Here is an 18,434-nt window from a genome sequence, read left to right on the forward strand (position 1 = left end):
ATATGTTTTCCCCTGTTTTTACTATTTTATCTGAAACCAGGTTCAAAAGAATTGGGGACAGTCCGTCTCCTGCCCTGTTATGTGAGATCCTTACCAGATAGGATCAACGGAGTACACTGAGAAGGTTAAAAGGAGGACAGCACGGTTTGTATTATCGCGAAATAGGGGAGAGGGTATCACTGAAATGATACATGATTTTAGGTGGACATTATTAAAACAAATAAGGGAAATCAGAGCTCACAGGGAAAGATAAAGGTGTTCGTTTTTCCGCGTGCTGTACGCGATTGGAATAATAAAGAAAAATTGTGAAGATGGTTCGATGAACCCTCTGCTAGGCTCTTAAATGTGATTTGCAGAGTATCCGTGTAGATGTAGATGCGGCCATCATGCATAAATGTCATTCCAAACACTCGTCCATTCAAGGGTTAAAGTTAATCTTCATTCTATCCACGCCCCTGACGGTTCTTCTTCATGTTCTCCATGAAACTGGATGGGTGAAGGAGAGTTGGATGGTTTGTTATTGAATGACATCTTTGTTTTTAGGGTGGCACAGCCAGTAAACATTTTCTTGGCCAGGCTCTTTTACTTAGGCCACAGTTTTATAACTAATCTCAGACGCACAGTTAGTAGAGAGATAGGTCTCTTTCTTTGATTGGCTACATCACCACGTACTGAATGACGCAACTTAATGTAGTTACAGTTCACTTGAGAACTGCAAGTCATTAATTAATGTAGGATTTTCATTAAAAATTGAGTTTGGCATGCTGATTTGTGAATTAGAGTATGTTCAGGCACGGGATAACATTAGAGTTGCCACCATGACGTCTCTCTTCTTCTCCACTAGCATGGTAGTGGGTATTCTATGAAGTTTCATCAAAAATTTATTTATGGATTTATATATGCTTACATTACAATAGTTATAGTACAATTTATCATAATTTAATTGTTATGGTACAAATTGATATTAGAGTTGCAATTTATAAAACTTCTACAATTTCACCATCAACATAAATTTTCATGTCTTGCAAAACAGAAAAACAGTTTCAATGACAGTGATATCGTTGGGGTAAGGGGATATGTTCTAAACTGACATTCAGCTAAGTTCTAATTGAAATGCAAGAAACCTACTTACACTTTACGAATTGGTACTAAATATCCCACAAACAAGAACTTACACAGTGGATTACAAGTAAGGTACAAGTATTACAATCATCATCGAAAAGTTATGCGAGGTAGGAATATTAGCAGTGGTACATTCAGAGAGAATGTGAACGTAACAAGTAATAAGACAATGGAAACATATCACTGAGAAATAATCAAGCAGCAGTTTCTTACAACTTGAATAGTTAACAATTTCAATAAAAGATTCGCATAGAGGCTCACTTTACACGGCCATCTCGCGCTAAACTCACGTAATTGCTGTAGTTTTATGTGTAAATGACTGTACAACAATGAACAGGTGTTTCTAAAATGTTTGTATTAGCCTGAAGCACAAACAATTTTAATGAATGTGTGAAAGGATGAGACTGATAAAGCAAGGAAGCAACAACAGCAGGAAAGTCACTGCAAAGCGATTACTGTTGTTGCAGAGATCACCTTCGCACGTGCCACAGTATATAATAGTGTGTTGTGGATTCTCTCTGGAAACAGCTTCACAGGGATTCGGCTCCTCAGACGTTTCTGGTATACATCTTCGCAATAACAACTTCGCGTCACCGTGTATAATATCTGTGAAAACAAAATAGTACCATCTGAAAGTAGCTTTCTGAATAAAGGAATATCTGAAAGCGCATTAAAAAGCACATGGAAATCATTGTATGAGGTCACTGACTGGTTTGGTTTTTTTTCTCTTCTTTCCTTTTTCTTAAAAAAAAAATTTCAGTGTGAAATGATGGCTGTATGCCACTCATTATGAATCTTTTTAGTCTTAATCTACTATAACATTTCATGAATATATCCCAACCACATACATAGTACATATTCAGAAATTCTGCTATTTGGAATATAAGAAGTTGTCAAGTAGAAATGATTTCAATTTGTCTTTTTAAACAGACATCATAAACCACCATCTTTAATTCACAACATAATTGGTCACATATTTTTATTGTTGCATGCCCTGCTCCTTTCCGTGTAAGAGTAGGGTTAAATTTACGATAGTGGGGCTATTTCTGTTCCTCATGGTACATTTACAAATTGTAAACGCGAAATCTATGTTAAGATTTAGAAGCAGTGCCAGGACGAAATTAAGCCACAGTTCGCTGGCCAAAGCCCCTGCAAATGCAGCAAAGTCAGCAGAGGCGCCACTTCTGCAGTCGACGATTCTATGAGTCGAAGGGTGGGGACGTCACGTAACCATGGCGGGTTGATCGACCTGCTGCCGGTTATGCTACGCCCGGTCATCGCCCCGATGCCTGTGGCGGGCTTTCTATTAATAATGAATGAAATGGTGTGATGTGGTGTGGCTCTCAGCTACGTACCCTCAGACTCAGAGTTGAAATATTAAAAGTTTTGCTGGTTTCGTTGTCTAGGGGCTGGGATACGTAGTTGCCGCAGTACAAACCAAATACTGCTGAGTCTACAGTATACAATATGAATATACACATGAATCGAATGGTTATAGGTTCTTATCACTCGGCAATTGCGAATGTAATGTAGAAATTTATAAATGAAGATTGCAGTTAAGTAAAATCTGCAGGTACTATCTTAAGGACGTTAAATGATGAGTACGGTAGTACAAGTACTTCTGAGAATGTGGTATATTTCTGCAAAGACTTATTGGTGTCGATGGTCCAGCAATTAAATAAAATATACGTTAAATAACAGGGAAACAACAGATTCCTACTGCCCGTAATTAGTAATGAACAACAATATAGCTCCCAAGATATTCACTTCTAAACGCATACAAATCTCACAAGTCCACAAGTCTGCACTCCGAAGTACGAGGCGTGTTTTTTAAGTTAGTACCGTTTTGAAATTTAAACAAAGACGTGCTAAGATATCGCAATAATTCTACTTTTACATGAAACCCTGTACCTTAATCTACGCACTGACGCCATTACAGTCTGTTTCTTCCTTGTTTACGTTGTGTACTCAGTGTTTAAGATGCTTACGGTAATCGTGAGAGCCGCCGACTGTGAAGTACGGGCTGTTATAAGATTTCTTAGTGCTAAAGGCCTAAGAGCGTTCGATATTCATCGTGAGATCTGTGCAGTTTACGGAGAGAACATTATGAGTGATGGAATGGTAGGAAAGTGGGTGAGAGCATTTAAAAATGGCCGCACAAATGTGCATGATGAACAACGGAGTGGGCGTCCTTCGGTCGTTAATGAAAGTTTGGTGCAGCATGTGGACAATAAGGTGAGAGAAAACAGACGCTTTACGATTTCCTCCTTGCAGGATGACTTTCCTAATGTTTCTCGTAGTGTTTTGTATGGCATTGTGACCGAGCACTTGAATTACCGAAAATTATGCGCACGTTGGGTACCGAAAATGTTGACAGATGTGCACAAAACCAAACGTTTAGACAATGCATTGACTTCCCTTGAGCGGTACCACAACGGCGGTGATGATTTCGCAAGCCAAATTGTTACGGGCGATGAAACATGGGTGGCCTACGTCACACCAGAATCAAAGCAACAGTCCATGGAAGTTGATCAAGGGCATCGTTTCGCTGCAAGACAATGTCCGTCCGCATGTGGGGAATCAGACCAAAGATCTCATCACATCTTTTCGATGGGAAACTCTAGATCATCCTCCGTACAGCCCCGATGTTGCGCCCAGCGACTACCATCTGTTCCTGCACTTGAAGAAGCACCTGGGCGGTCAGCGTCTTCAAGACGATGACAAAGTCAAAACAGTGGTGATGCAGTGGTTAACAAGTCAGGCGGCAGACTTGTATGAGAAGGAATTCGATAACTGGTACAACGTTACGACAAGTGCCTCAATATTGACGGAAATTATGTAGAAAAGTAGCTTAAGGCACAGGCTTTCATGTGAAAATAAAATTATTGAGATATCTTAGCACGTCTTTTTTAATTTCAAAACGGTACTTACTTAAAAAAAAACACGCTTCGTATTTCTATCACCCGCGACCACGCGCCAGCCGCTCCACACTCTCCAAGTCTCTCTTGCGACTGTGCGTTCGTCGCGCCGTACTGTCCCGCACTTCCTGTGTCCTGTGCCGTACTGTCTCTGACGCTGCATTCTTCCGAACTCCTCTCGTGTCCTCTCCCGTACTCCATGCTCCTCCCCCTCTTTCATACAGTCTTTCCGTTAACGATGTGAGTGGCTAGAGTGCTCACGTCATATCTTCAAACGAACGCACACTCACAAACATATTAAAACACATTCGGAATACTGGATTTACATTTAAATCACTTTAAATTGAATAAATTCTTCTACGGCTGAACCATAAACACGCTCTAACACACATTATTAAATACATAAACAAATTAAATAAACATATGTCAAAGTAATAGCAAGCGAAAGTAGGACAGTAGCCTAATGTCTCTGTGCTTTCTAAAACACAGTAAATATTTGACCAATTTCTTCTTGAATAGCAAATATCGGATATAAACCAAGACATAGATGAATAAATATATTTATAAACATGCTGCCACCTTTTTTCGTGTAACTGTGGAGTACTTTTGGCCTGACGCGATCGATAGTAATTGGCCACTTTGACCTCCAATAACTGTGCGTTACATGTCTTAATTCATACCAATTTAGGTTTACACTAACAGCTTTTTAAAGACACGTCGATCGACAAAATCGGATGAACCATTTAAATTTTGGAAATCCATTGCTGGTGTTACTTGTATAATTTACAGTCAGATATTAAACTTTAAACTAATAAAGATATTGAAAATCTGATTACACCATCAGAATCATTGTGCAAATAATGGTAATGTACATGTTTCTTTTTGAGATATCATGATTCATCTGACTACTATTAATTTCTATATGAACTGTGAAAAGTCTACCCTTAGGGTTTCACAAAGTCCGCCATCTTTGACACTCCTGGCGTGTCTCATTCATCGACACAGCATCACCATGGAATTCCCAGCCATGCAGGTGATGGACCTCGGCTAACATTCGGCACCACGTGGCCGCAAACGATCCGCGGCCCGCCAAGAGGCCCCAACGCGGACATGCCAATTCCGAACATAAAATATTTCCAGGGCGCCACAATTCACCTGTTACCTCACACAGTGTTTTCGACGCAACCCTGAATCAAGGTTGTCTCACAACAGTCAGCACTGACCAGCAGTTTGGTCTGTTGGCTGATTTGCGGGACGGGACGAAACAGTGAAGTCATTGGTCCTATCAGATTAGGGAAGATGAGGAAGGAAGTCAGCTATGGCCTTTCAAAGGAACCATCCCAGCATTTTCTGACCAGCAGGTTTTAAGCCACCAGGTCCTGTGAGTTATCATTCAACTAGCTAGGCAATTATGTGACGCCCAATCTGTATCAATTGGAGCTATTGTCGTAAGACTGCAGCTGCTGGGCCGTGGACGGAGACCCTGTCCTTCTGCTGAGGCCGTACTGCTGACACTGCACCAGCTGCCTGCAACTGCTCTTCAGCATCGATCCAGGCTTCGACCACGGGCAACATCATTGCCTTGTAGCTGGGACACCACACCCTTTCACTAGAATGGTCAATCTCGCCACCCTCGTCCACCGCTGAAAGCCACGACAGGCACTTGCCTTCTGTTGTCAGCACAATAATGGCACGCTGGAGATACCAACACAGCACGCTGTCTCTCGAGCAGCTACATTGCCTGTCCCTAATATGCCAGAATAATATAAGAAGACAGAAATGCACTCAAATATCTGTATGAGTTGGTTGGAGTGGTCAAAGACGTATTGTATTCACCCTCATGCCTGTCCACAGCCCCTCCAAACTAGTTGCATAGAGGAGTCCGAGCTGCATAAATTAGTATAGAAGTAATAAAGAAGTTTTTGGTCCTCATCAGGTTCTTCCTCTGCTGCTGCTCGTCCATCCCATCTTTGGCAGAACGACGCCCATGCCCATCGAAACCTTTCTCCTCTGCAGAACGGTACTACTAGTTTAAAGTCATACCTAATTCTTCAAAACAAAATTGAGTCAACGTATTGTTAGGCTTTTGTTAGCACGCCATTATTTTAAGCGGTTGCCTCGTTACATACAAGAATAGACACCAGGGCTGCCCTGACGGCACACATCTGTGCAATGAATATTTTGGATCTATGTGTGGAATTCCACATAAGATTATTCCGTATGACATCAGTGAATACAAGTAAGCAAAGTAAGCTAATCATGCTTCGATCACCAAAATAAGCTAATCACAGAGAGGAAATGTTGGGGAACTCAGTCATTTTCAAAGATTTGCGATATGTGATTTCTAAATCAAGTTCTGATAAAAATGCGGACTCAAAAATTTTTAACACTCAGTTTTACGTATTTCTTCATCCCTGTGCTGTGTTGTCATTGATTATGATATGTTTTCCCTTGCAGAGAATTGTTTGTATTCATTTATGGGTTTGTATTTATTATGGATCCAACCACAGCACAAAAATCATTAGATGTAATATATTTTTATTTTGTAATTAACTATCAAATCTTCAAAAGAGTTGTGACACTAAACCTGTCTCATGCATATTTGCTATTATGGCAGCAGAAAACAGCTCAGTTCCTGTTTCTTGGTTATTAATGAAGTTATGAGAATGCAGTGCAATTTTTTTCATGATTCTCTGTTCAGTATTTCTCTAGGTGAAACGGAACGTAAATATCTTTATATGAGCAAATTAGAAAGGAGGTATTTCAACTTCGAAATGGAGATATTAACCCTCACATACAGCATGGTATACTACAGCGGTTTTAATGGGTCAAAAGTAGCTTGATGTGAAAAAGTTAATCACTTCACGCTGTACACGGCAAGAAAAACAGTGCCCAAGAAGTGAACCCTGAGAAATGCCATTAGCAATGCATTAATGGAGAACAAAGCCTGACAACCAACAGAAGTTGTTGAAAGAAAGCACGTCAATAAGGAAAAGGTTTGCTGTCACTGATGAAGTGACATGTGACAGCTTCCTTTGGTGAAGCAATTGGACTCTGTGGAAGTAAAATTAAGTAGTTCACATGATGAACTGACAGTCCAACACGGTACTAATTCTATTATATGTGTACATTTCATAAAAGAATTGAAAGCATGTAAGTTATCATTACAATTTTTGTGAAGAAATTGGAATTTTGGAACTGATTGTTGGATTTACAAATTTGTCATAATCCGCACCTAGTTGCTGTCTCCCAGTCGGGCTGATGGACCACAGGTGACTGTGGAGATGTGGGACATATATTACTGCAGACGTTGAAGATACGTATATCTTTTAGTGACAAGAGTTATTTCATACAGATATAGGCTTCCAGTATGAGATTTTCACCCTGCAGCGGAGTATGCGCTGATATGAAACTTCCTGGGAGATTAAAACTGTATGCCGGACCTAGACTGGAACTTGGGACTGTTGCCTTTCGCGGGCATGTGCTCTGCCAACTGAGCTACCCAAGCGCGACTCACGCCCCGTCCTCACAGCATAACTTCTGCTAGTACCTCGTCTCCTTCCTTCCAAACTTCACAGAAGCTCTCCTGCGAAACCTTGCAGAACTAGCACTCCCGAGAGAAAGGATTATGCAGAAACATGGCTTGAGTCGTTCTTGGGTAGCTCAGATGGTAGAGCACTTTCCAGCGAAAGGCAAAGGTTCGAGTCTCGGTCTGGCACACAGTTTTAATCTGTCAGGAAGTTTCGGAAATAGGCTTTCTGTAAAGATCGCAATATACATCATAATTGTAAACTGATTATTATGATGTATATAAACTGGTCTTCATAATTATAGGAACCAAATAAAAACAACATAGGAATTAATGTTAAATTAATTATCACTGTACAAAACATTTCAGTTACTATTTTTCCCTGAAGTAGTTTGTATATATTCAGCAACCAAATAAAATCAGTGTCAGAACGTTATACTGGTGGCTTTCTGCTTGAATGATATCATATATTATTTTTTGCCAACGAAGGCGATTTATTATAAAGTAAGCCGCCTAGGTGCTTCACTCTGCCACAGTATGAGCAGTACTCAAAAAGAACTAATTATCACTTAAAAATAATGTTACACAATTAATTTTCAGTTTGTATGTAGGTGCATATCTACAATACTGGTACACATTGATGTCCATTTGCTGCAGTATGCAGTACGCCGTTAGAACAGTGAAAACAGAATCATACAATCTACCTTCACCTTATAACCGGCATGCGCCATTTTCTTTTGCCTCAACTAGTAACATATTGTTGAACAGTAGAGCGGAGATTTCAATGAGTACCAGAACTGTAGATGTTAGCTGCAAAGGAAGAATACATTAACTATGTAACATCATTATTGGTGGTGATAATAAAAATTTTACGGCTGTCACTTGTATTTAGGCGATCTCCGGATTTACTACTTGCACATGTGTGCTGATCCACCATATTTTCATTTCTTTCAAGCAGATACAAAGTCTTATTCACAAATGAAATCATCCATTATACAATTATATGAACGGAGTAGGCGAATTCCCAGTTCTTTGAAAATTGGTTTTGTGATTGCATGCCTTCACTATTTGCTTTTGCATGAGAAATACTTTAGTGGGTTCTTCACTAGAAAGGGATGCAATATGAAATGACAGCGTTCATCTTAGTGAAGTAAATAATTCTTGTAATAGTCAAGTCACAACTTTCACTGAGCAGCCAAAAGGCATGATTTAATTTACTTAGCAGCTTTTATATGCAAATATTACACTGTAATGTCAGTCAATTTTCATTTACTATAGGTTTTTCTTCACTGGGCAAAAGATCATATGAGGTGTTTCATCTCTTTTGGGCCAAAGCTTATGACAGTAGAGCCAGTGCAAGAGACTGTCACTGTTGTCAAATAAGTTCTCATCTGCTGTGGAGAAATATTCAGAGCAAGGAGGTTTGTATCATCAGCATATCATTCAGAAACTGTTAATGTTAAGTTTTCTGATTTTCTGTTTGAATCTAGATTCTTTTCGGACTCCTGGGGTGACTGGTCTGAATGAAATTTTCTTCCACCACATGTTATTTCTATTAACAGCTCTCTGATTGACAGGTATGACTGAAATCACTCATTGCAGTCCTCCAATATATTACAGTCTGCTAGTTTGCTGAGTGCAGAGAGTCGTTGGCTTGATCAGTGGTCTTTAGGGAGTCAATAAAATGCTCAGAATCATAGTGTCTGTTGTTAAATGAATGTATTATATGAGCAGTAAATGAGAAGAGCGTTTTATCAATACATTTGATTATCCAAAAATTAAACTACTGGGAGATGAGGGGGCTGTATGAATGAGTGGTTTCAGCAATCTCAGGCGTCTATCAATAACAACTACTAGGATCATGGTTTAATGCTTCTCAATACATCGTTGTGCGCTCTTTCTTGTAGAAGTAATTGTTGGTGTTACTATTCTATCACGTGGTAGACCCTTTTCTCCTCTTTCCTCATCCTGATGTAGCTGAGAGAACAAACACAGGAATTCTACAGTGCTTTATAAAATATACTTAGCAGTCCTGTAGTGGTGAGGAATTCAACAACGATGATAGAATAAATTCACACCGAAAAATTCCCGTTTTATGCAGCACCTTTTCCAATCGAGATATCAAGTTCCCGACCTGTCGATTTATTGTTTCCAATAGTGGTACTGGGAGTATACACATCAATCCAATCCCTCCTCAGAATGTTTAAGGATGTAACATACAACTGAGTTGAAATTTGAAGTTTTCAGTTGCCTCCGACGTAATCAACTGTCTACCAAACGATGTGACTGTGTCATTATCCGCCAATAGGAGGAAAGGGAAAAAAAGTCTGGATGTGTTTGGAATCCGGGAATTTGGGGCTCGAATTCCGCCTAATATACCATTCCTAGGATCCTCCAGTAGGATGCAAGGAAAAACTGTCTCACACAGAGGATATCGATTTAATTAACTAATTAATTTTTCGGTCAGGTAGAGTGAAAGAATATTTGCAAGACGTCCACAGCTGGTGGTTTACCAGATATTCGCTACATTGTTCAAGACAAAAGAGGAGTGATTTACCAGATATTCACTACTTTGTTCAGGACAAAAGGGGGGTTAGTGTGGCACATGACAGACACTCGCTGCGCATGAACTTGCCACCTGAGAGAGAGATAAAGAGAGAGAGGGAGAGAACGCGTATGTTTCGGCAGGAATTTCTCAGGTATATCAAATATCAAAGGGTTGCCGGCACCTGAAGTTTGCTCTGCTATTACTGCAACATCTGTTCGGCATGCTGTGTGAGGTGTTTGGCGCATGATACGGCCACTGATGGACGTGTTGCTTCGATGGACACCAAGCGGCCTGCGCAAGCGGGAATACGTCAAGTAGGTGGATCAGTGGACAGTGGACAGCGCGTTCTTTGCGATTGAAAGATTTTCAAACAGTGTAATTACGCGCGATGTGCTATGTTGACGGTATTCCTTGCACGACTGGAAAAAACAGCGGAAAGTAAAGATTTATGTGCCTTCTATCCAACAGACGGATGGGGAAGGGGGTCGGGGTGGGATGGGGGAGATGTAGTGGCGTTGTGAACTGGGTCAGTTTGTCTCTGAACTGCAGTAAAACTGAGTGGAAGCCGCGACATAAAATTTATGTATAAACCGTAAAACTCAATGAACATTTTCCCTTTACATGAGTGGTATGCAGTTTTTTTTCGTGGGGATATACAGAGTGTTTAAAAATGAACATACCGGTTTTAAGGCGTCGTAGTATTTATTACGTTCTGTAACTAATACACCAAATGAAAGAGAAATCCAAACATTTCTTATCTGTATACCGGTGCGCAATGGGAAGAGTATGGCATGACAAACAGTGACTGAGAAATGTGCTAAACGAGTGCGAGTCTTTCACGCTTAGCTCCAAGAAATATTCCTGCGGAAAGTTTATGGGCCTTCCTGTAACTGATGTTCCTTATGTTGATGTTCTACAGATATGGCCCGTACCTCTATGGGAAGAAGCTGAACAACACATCTTTAGTTGGGAGCAAGATGGTGCGCCGCCTCACTGGCATAAGTCAGTAAAGGACTGGTTAAACGACGTTGTATCCGACCTGTGAATTGGGTGCAAGGGGCTGGTTGACACAGCATTCTAAAGCATGACCTCCACGTTCACACACAATCTGACGGGATCATGTGTATGTTCCTCCGATACCAGCAGATCTATCCGACTTCAGAAACAGTGTTATCGCAACTGTTACTGCTGACACACTGATCCAGGTTTCGGAACAACTCGCCTATCGACTCGATGTGTGACAGGTGTTCACAATAATTGTCTGAAAATTGTTTGTTTCCCTTTTATTTGGTGTATTATTTATAACTGTAAGATGAATGTAACACGTGCTACAAAGCCTTAAAACCAGTATATTCATTTTGAAACACGCTGTATATGTGGCGATATGGAACAACAGTCATCAGTTAAAGGAACGCACACATGTGCCACTCCTATTTACAAACATCTCGCTATTGCCCAAAAGGGAAAGTAGCGAAACCTTAGAGTCCTCATTGTCAAACTATTATGAAAATTAATAGGTAGGAGCAGTAGCACTAAAAGGGCACATAGAAAGTGCGGTTAGTTCAAAACCTGCTAACTAAAAGTCGACAACTAATCGAAGATTACATGAGGTAAGAGCTGAGGCGCATTTTACATAATGAAAGATAGGTAAATTTTAAACTAGTAGGGACACAAATAATGAAGCGGCAGAATAATGGACCATAGTCACAGGAAAAAATGAGAAACATGCGAAGTTCTGTTGAAAGAGGACCATTTTACAGCTATGTAAAATGAACTGGATGGACCTTGCAGACCTCAAAATAGGAAACAAGCATATGCTTTATATTCCGTAAGCCTAATTAAGGGCCACAAAAGTAATGGCGAAAAACACTGATTCAGTTAAGAAATATGCATGTATGGCGTAGAATAATTAGAAACCAGAAAGAGAAGGAAGTGAGGCTGGACTCTGCTTTAAAAAGAAAAGTTATTCAGCAGGACTGTGTGCTTAAGCGCAGTTTTCTCATTCAAAATGCCAGACAGATCACGGTAAATGCCGCTTAAGCATGCAGTCCTGCTGAATAACTTTTCGTTTTTGAAGCAGCGCCCAGCCTCATTTCCTTCTCCTTCTGGTTTCTGATTATTGTACGCCATACATGCATGTTTCTTAACTGAATCAGTTTTCCGCCATTACTTTTGTGGTCCTCAGTTAGGCGTACCGTACATACGGCATATGCATGTTTCCTGTTGTGAGGTCTGCAAGGTCCACCCAGTTCATTTTACAGAGCTATAAAATGGTCCTCTTTCAATAGAAATTTGCACGCTTATCATTTTATTCTATGACTATAGAGCATTATTGTGTTGCATCATTATCTGTGTCCCTACTAATTTAAAATTTGCCTATCTTTCGTGATGTAAAATGCGCCTCAGGTCATATCTCATGTAAGCCTCGATTAATTGTCGACTTTTAGTTAGCAGGTTTTAAATTGACCCCACATTTAATGTGTCCTTTTAGAGTTATTGCTCCTAGCTATTAATTGGCATAATAGTTTGACAGTGTGGACTGTAAGGTTTCGATACTTTCCCTTTTGGTCAGTAGCGAGATGCTTGTAAATAGGAGTGGCAAATCTGTATGTTCTTTTATCTGAGACAGTGGCGTGTTGTTCCATGTCGCCACATAGATATATCTCCACTTAAAAAGCTACATGCCACTCGTGTAAAGGGAAAAGCGTCATTGTGTCTTACGGTTTATGCATAAATTTTATGTTGCTGCTTCCACTCGGTTTTACTACAGTTTTGTACTGCCCTGTTCCACATGTACTTTAACCATGCATAATGCTCTTTTAACGTTTCTCACGTAATTTTTTTACGTAATGTTTCTTTCTTTATTCTTCGTTTTAAATGTTAATCACCAATTCAAATTGTTATCGGCCGGTCTAGAGGCCCATCATTCTTCTTCCCGTCAACAGATGGCAGTACTTTTGCCACTCTGGTTTACCAGTTTGCTTCCTCCTTCGCGCTCGTTGATATCACACCGTGTCTTGCACTTATCCACCGTGGCGCTCGGTGTCACAGCACCAAGTGTAAGTGCCCTGCTGTTCTTTGCATATTTCTTTACCCAGGCAGTCGCCCATAGTACTGTCTGGTGTCTCTTTGGCATTGACTTACGTTTCATATCACCTAGCCCGTCCAGCGGTTTTTAAATGTTTTTAAATTTTTTATGGATTTTTTTGGTTTCTTATGTGTGTTATTGCGCGTAAAAATTATCTCTCGTCTCTTGCTATTTTCAGTACGACACTTGAAGATGGGCGTATAAGAGCCTGAAATCGATCGTGTGTTACACAAAAGAACCTTACAACTGTAGCTGTATTTTCAATTTCTGGCAAAAGAGAACAATAGGTTAAGGGCTGACATGAAGTAGGACTATTTTTGTGCCCCTTTGTATATATGCTTGCCTCTGATGTGGACAACCCGTACTAACAGAACATGCTTGTGCTGTCATTACCCTACACAACAGAGTCAAATGAACATATAATTTAACAAAACAAAAGACATTTACGTTGATATATTTTCATTATTTTTTACAGAGGTATATCTTACCAATGGAAAATGTAATTTCGAATTCAAACTTTCCATAATTATAAATTTCAACCAATACAAGGACTTCGTAATTTGATGCATTGCTTATTTCAGATTTATAAAGCTGACAACAGTTTTTGGTTTTGAGATCTTTCAGAAAGTCTCAACTAACAAACCAGTCACTAAAATTGGGAAAAAATATGCATTTAACGCATACAGATCTCTGTTTTGTTGTCTCCGAGATCCTGTTTGACAGATGTACAATTTCGTAAAATGGATGGAGGGGATGGGTAAAAAAAGTAATAATACATAAAAAGTAGTATCATTGCTAAGTTTTAACTAAAGATATATGCCTTATTGTAAAATTGAGGTTACTCAAAAAATCGTTAACGCAAACTTTGAGCTACCTTGTACTTAAATATTTTATATTATTCATAAGTTCTTATTTTAGTCATGAAAAGAAAAAAGGAAAAAATAGTGCATATGCATTGAACAGAATATGCGCTATTTAAATAATAATAACGTGGAAAAAGTACCTTTATAAATGACCTTAATGCAGACAGGTTTCGCTTTAATCCGGACATCTTCACTGAAGAAGTAGTCAGTTACATAATCACAGTTCTCAGTCTTATTTGGATGGGTGTCACATGTTTCATCAAAGAGAGAATGACACCTATAACAGTGCAGTCCATCTCCTGCAAAACGAAGAGAATACAGTTAAATAATGTCTGTGCAGTGCTTATCATTCGTTAATGTCAAACTTTAAAGCAATATTGTTATCCAAATTAGAAGATAAATCGTGGTTTAAAAGCAGGTTGACATCAACGTCACTAAAAGAAGCTTGTTGTAACAAATGTCTTCAAATTATTGGGAAAACTATATGGGGCCATGGAAACAAATCCTTTCTATTAAACTAGGCCCAAGAGTTCAACTGCACAGAAAGCCATTAGGAGGATACCGAATGAATTTTCACTCTGCAGCGGCGTGTGGGCTGATATGAAACTTCCTGGAAGATTAAAGCAGTGTGCCGGACCGAAACTCTAATTCGGGACCTTTGCCTTTCGCGGGTGCTCTACGACTTGAGCTACCCAAGCACCAGTCACGATCCGCGCTGACAGCTTCCCTTCCGTCAGTATCTCATCTCCTACCTTTCAAAGTTCACAGAAGCCCGCCTGCGATCCTTGCAAGACTGGCTCTCCAAGAAGATTCGGAGATATGGCTTAGCCACAGCATGGGTGATTGCTTCCAGAATGAATTTTCACTCTGCGGTGCTAGTCTTTCAAGGTCTGCAGAAGAGTTTCTGTGAAGTTTGGACGGTAGAACATTAGGTACTGGCGGAAGTGTAGCTGTGAGTGTGGGTCGGGAGTCGTGCTTGCGTAGCTCAGGCGGTAGAGCACTTGCCCACGAAAGGTATTGGTCCCGACTTCGATTATCGGTCCGGCACACAGTTTTAATCTGCCAGGAAGTTTCATATCAGCGCACATTCCGCTGCAGAGTGAAAATTCATTCTGGAAACAAGCTCCAGGGTGTTGCTACAGTGCTAACCAAAGTCCCCCATCAACCCACATGACATAGTGCAGAAATGGTGGAACGATACACTAGAGTAATTGCCATAAACAGTCAGGATCTAGCATTTTAGAGCCAAAGAATTGTTGCTGAAAGTGACTGATGGAATTCAATGCCAGTGATGGCGAATCATAGTGGGAGCTGGATTGAATACTGTCTGTCGCTCGTGACACTTCATCTGTCACGATAGGGTCCATTACGTAAAATTGTAGTTCGTTACGGGTAGCACTTCGTGTGGGTGTCAATTTCCCAACTTTAATCCCTGTTCTGAAACCTCTGAAGTAATTGTGGCTTACCATTCCTGGACGTCTTAGTCAGAAGCAGAGCTGATGGTACACTGGGACACAGCATCTATCGCAAATCAACTCATACAGAGCTATATTTGCAGGCCACAAGTTGCCATCATCCTGCGCAACGCGGTAGTGTCCTATGCTCTTTGGTGCATAGAGCACATGTAGTCTCAGATGCTGACAGTTTACCTGGTGAGTTAAAACACCTGAGAACGGTATTCCAAGACAATGGCTATTCCGATAGGCAGATACGCCATGCATTCCGTTCCAAGCAAACTCAAAGCAGGGATGTAAATGAAGTAACGGAGGCACCCACTGCAACAGCGTTCTTTGCCCTATTTTGGCGGCATGTGTTCGAGGATAGAAAGAATCCTCAAAAAGCACGACGTCAAGTGTGTTTTTCGGCCACCAGCAAATCTGAGGAATTTATTGTTCTCGGTCAAAGAAGACCTTGGCCTCAGGAAACGTGGCGTGTATAAAATCCCATGCCAATATGGAAAATCTTACATTGGACAGACATGCCGAACCGTGCAAGAACGTTGCGTCGAACATTATCGTCATACACGCCTGGGGCAACCTGATAAATCAGGGATAGCGGAGCATTGCCTGGATACGGGTCATCGTACGCTTTATGAACAGACGGAAATTTTATCCCAAGCGTCATTTTTCTGGGACTGCGTTATTAAGGACGCCATACATATCAGCACGGCGGACAATCTTATCAACAGGGATGCAGGTTTTCATCTGAGCGCCGTCTGGAATCCAGCACTGGCTGCCATTAAATCAAAAACATGGAAAACAAGAATTTCCGTTTCCTGAAGTGACGCAGGAGCGCCCGCAGCACTGTCATTGCCCATAGCGCACGCGCGGGTGGCCTTTCTGCGGCTCCCAGCAGGGGGCACCAGGAGCGCCGCTTTCCTCCAACTACGAGCGTCTTCTTGCGCACGCGTATTGCCTGCTCCCGTCATGATAAATTCCGAGGCCGCCGCGCGATTATCATCAATCGCGCCTTGCAGCAGTGACAGCAGCAGCTACCACCACCTGATGATGTCGAGCAGTTGCATCGAAGAAATATTGTGCGATTTACACAATACAATCCTGCGGCAAACCCGAAAAGCGTATTTGCTCTGAAGTAGTTACCATAGCGCTGTCCTTGTTGAGTATGTAGGGCTGCCCCCTGCCTATTTCGGCCTCCACATTTACACTTATGTTTCGCTAGCCAGGTAAGGCCGCTGCCTCATCTAGGAGATTATTTGTAAACAGAAGAGACAAGATAATGCCTACATGCAAGCCGCCAGCAGTCACCACAGCGTCCGGGGGCGCCAGTCTCGCCTCTACGTGGTGTGTAAGTCACCACACACACCACTGCAGTCGCGGGCACTAATTTTCTTCCACACGGTCACATGCTCAAGTGATATTAAGCATGTACCCTTCCCCAAGCGTGTTCTTGTGTCGGCGTTCCGTCCACGGAGAGCTGGTTAAGTCCCGAGCTCCGATCCACCAACAGCCGCCTCATGCCTCCACTGCGGACAACGCCTGCTGCTGCCACTTCGCTGCCCGCCACCGTACCGTGTCACCCTCTTCCTGAGCCACGTCCGACGCCGCGATTCCGTCAGCCGCTCCGAGGGCACCGGTCCATTCTGTTTGTTGTGACTGCCCACGTCTCATTCCCTTGTGGGACCTTGTAGTTATCAGTAGACTGACTACGAGCTCTCAGACTCATAGGAACGTGTCGTCACAGCACCTGCTGCTTGTCAGGAGGCTGTCTGCGAGTTATCAGCCTCATGGGACAGTGTCGTTGTTAATCTTCTCTCCTCCTCAATACACTGCTGTTCTCCAGTTTAGTAGACAGTTTAGTTTAGTAATATCATGTTCCGCAGATCATTTTCACGATTATTTTATCGATATGATGTGGAAAAAGTCAGATTACAAGATATATATATATATATATATATATATATATATATATATATATATATATATATATATATATATATACACACATGAACAGTGCTAATATTAATATCATTGAAATTTTTAGTTCTACACATGCAACAGCATTTAGAGGTACAATGTTTTTTACCAGTTCTGAAACAGAAACTCGTCCATGGTATAGAAGGAGTTGTCCAAAAGAAATGATTTTAAGCTAGATTTAAAACTTGATCTGCTACCTGTCAGACACTTTATGTTGTTGGGCAAATGCTCAAAGATTTTTGTTGATGAATATTGTACCCCTTTTAGAGCAACTGACAGCTTCAATAACAGATAGTAAAGGTCATTTTTCTCTCTAGTGTTGTACATGTTAACATCACTGTTCTTCGCTAAATGAGATGGATTATTTGTAACGAATTTCATTAGCGAATATATGTACTCTGACGGTGCACATAAAATACCTAACTCCTTGAATAGGTGCTTACATGACGTCCTTGGGTGAAAACCACCAATTATTCTCACTGTTCTCTTTTTTGCTATCAGTACTTTGTGTCTAAGTGGTGAGTCACCCCAGAAAACTATTCCATAAGGCATTATTGAGTGGAAATGTGCAAAGTACGTTAAGAGGCTGATCTGTTTATTACCAAGACTAACGAGTATACGAAGATCAAAAGAAGCTGAACTTAATTGTTTGAGAAGCTCAGTAATATGCTTCTTCCAGTTCAAGTTATCATCAATGTGAACACCCAAAAATTTGGAGAAATATACCTTGTTAACTGAGCCATGTTCATATGCTACATCAATTGTCAATATGACTCTATTCGGTGTACAGAACTGGATATAGTGAGTTTTTCAAAATTAAGGGGGAGTCCATTTTCTGAGAACCATTTAATAAATCTGTGAAAGTCATCCAAAACAATATCTTCAGCTGCTTCTTCTGGAATGGGATTTATTATAACACTCATGTCATCTGC

At 40.9% G+C, this 18,434-nt stretch overlaps 1 protein-coding gene across 1 annotated transcript in view; it reads right to left on the reverse strand.

Annotated features, from left to right (window-relative positions):
- Nucleotides 1-863: 863 nt before the first annotated feature.
- LOC124794972 overlaps nucleotides 864-18,434 on the reverse strand; it is a 50,747-nt gene continuing 33,176 nt past the window's right edge. Inside the window, exons 2-3 of the mRNA XM_047258702.1 lie at nucleotides 14,209-14,367; nucleotides 864-1,728 (exon numbers count right to left, since the gene is read on the reverse strand). Of these exons, the coding sequence (XP_047114658.1) occupies nucleotides 1,502-1,728; nucleotides 14,209-14,367 (386 nt within the window). The 3' untranslated portion in view covers nucleotides 864-1,501. The remainder of the gene's footprint in view (nucleotides 1,729-14,208; nucleotides 14,368-18,434) is intronic.

The sequence above is a fragment of the Schistocerca piceifrons genome, chromosome 4 (genome assembly GCF_021461385.2).
Source record: "Schistocerca piceifrons isolate TAMUIC-IGC-003096 chromosome 4, iqSchPice1.1, whole genome shotgun sequence".
NCBI classification, from domain to species: domain Eukaryota; kingdom Metazoa; phylum Arthropoda; class Insecta; order Orthoptera; family Acrididae; genus Schistocerca; species Schistocerca piceifrons.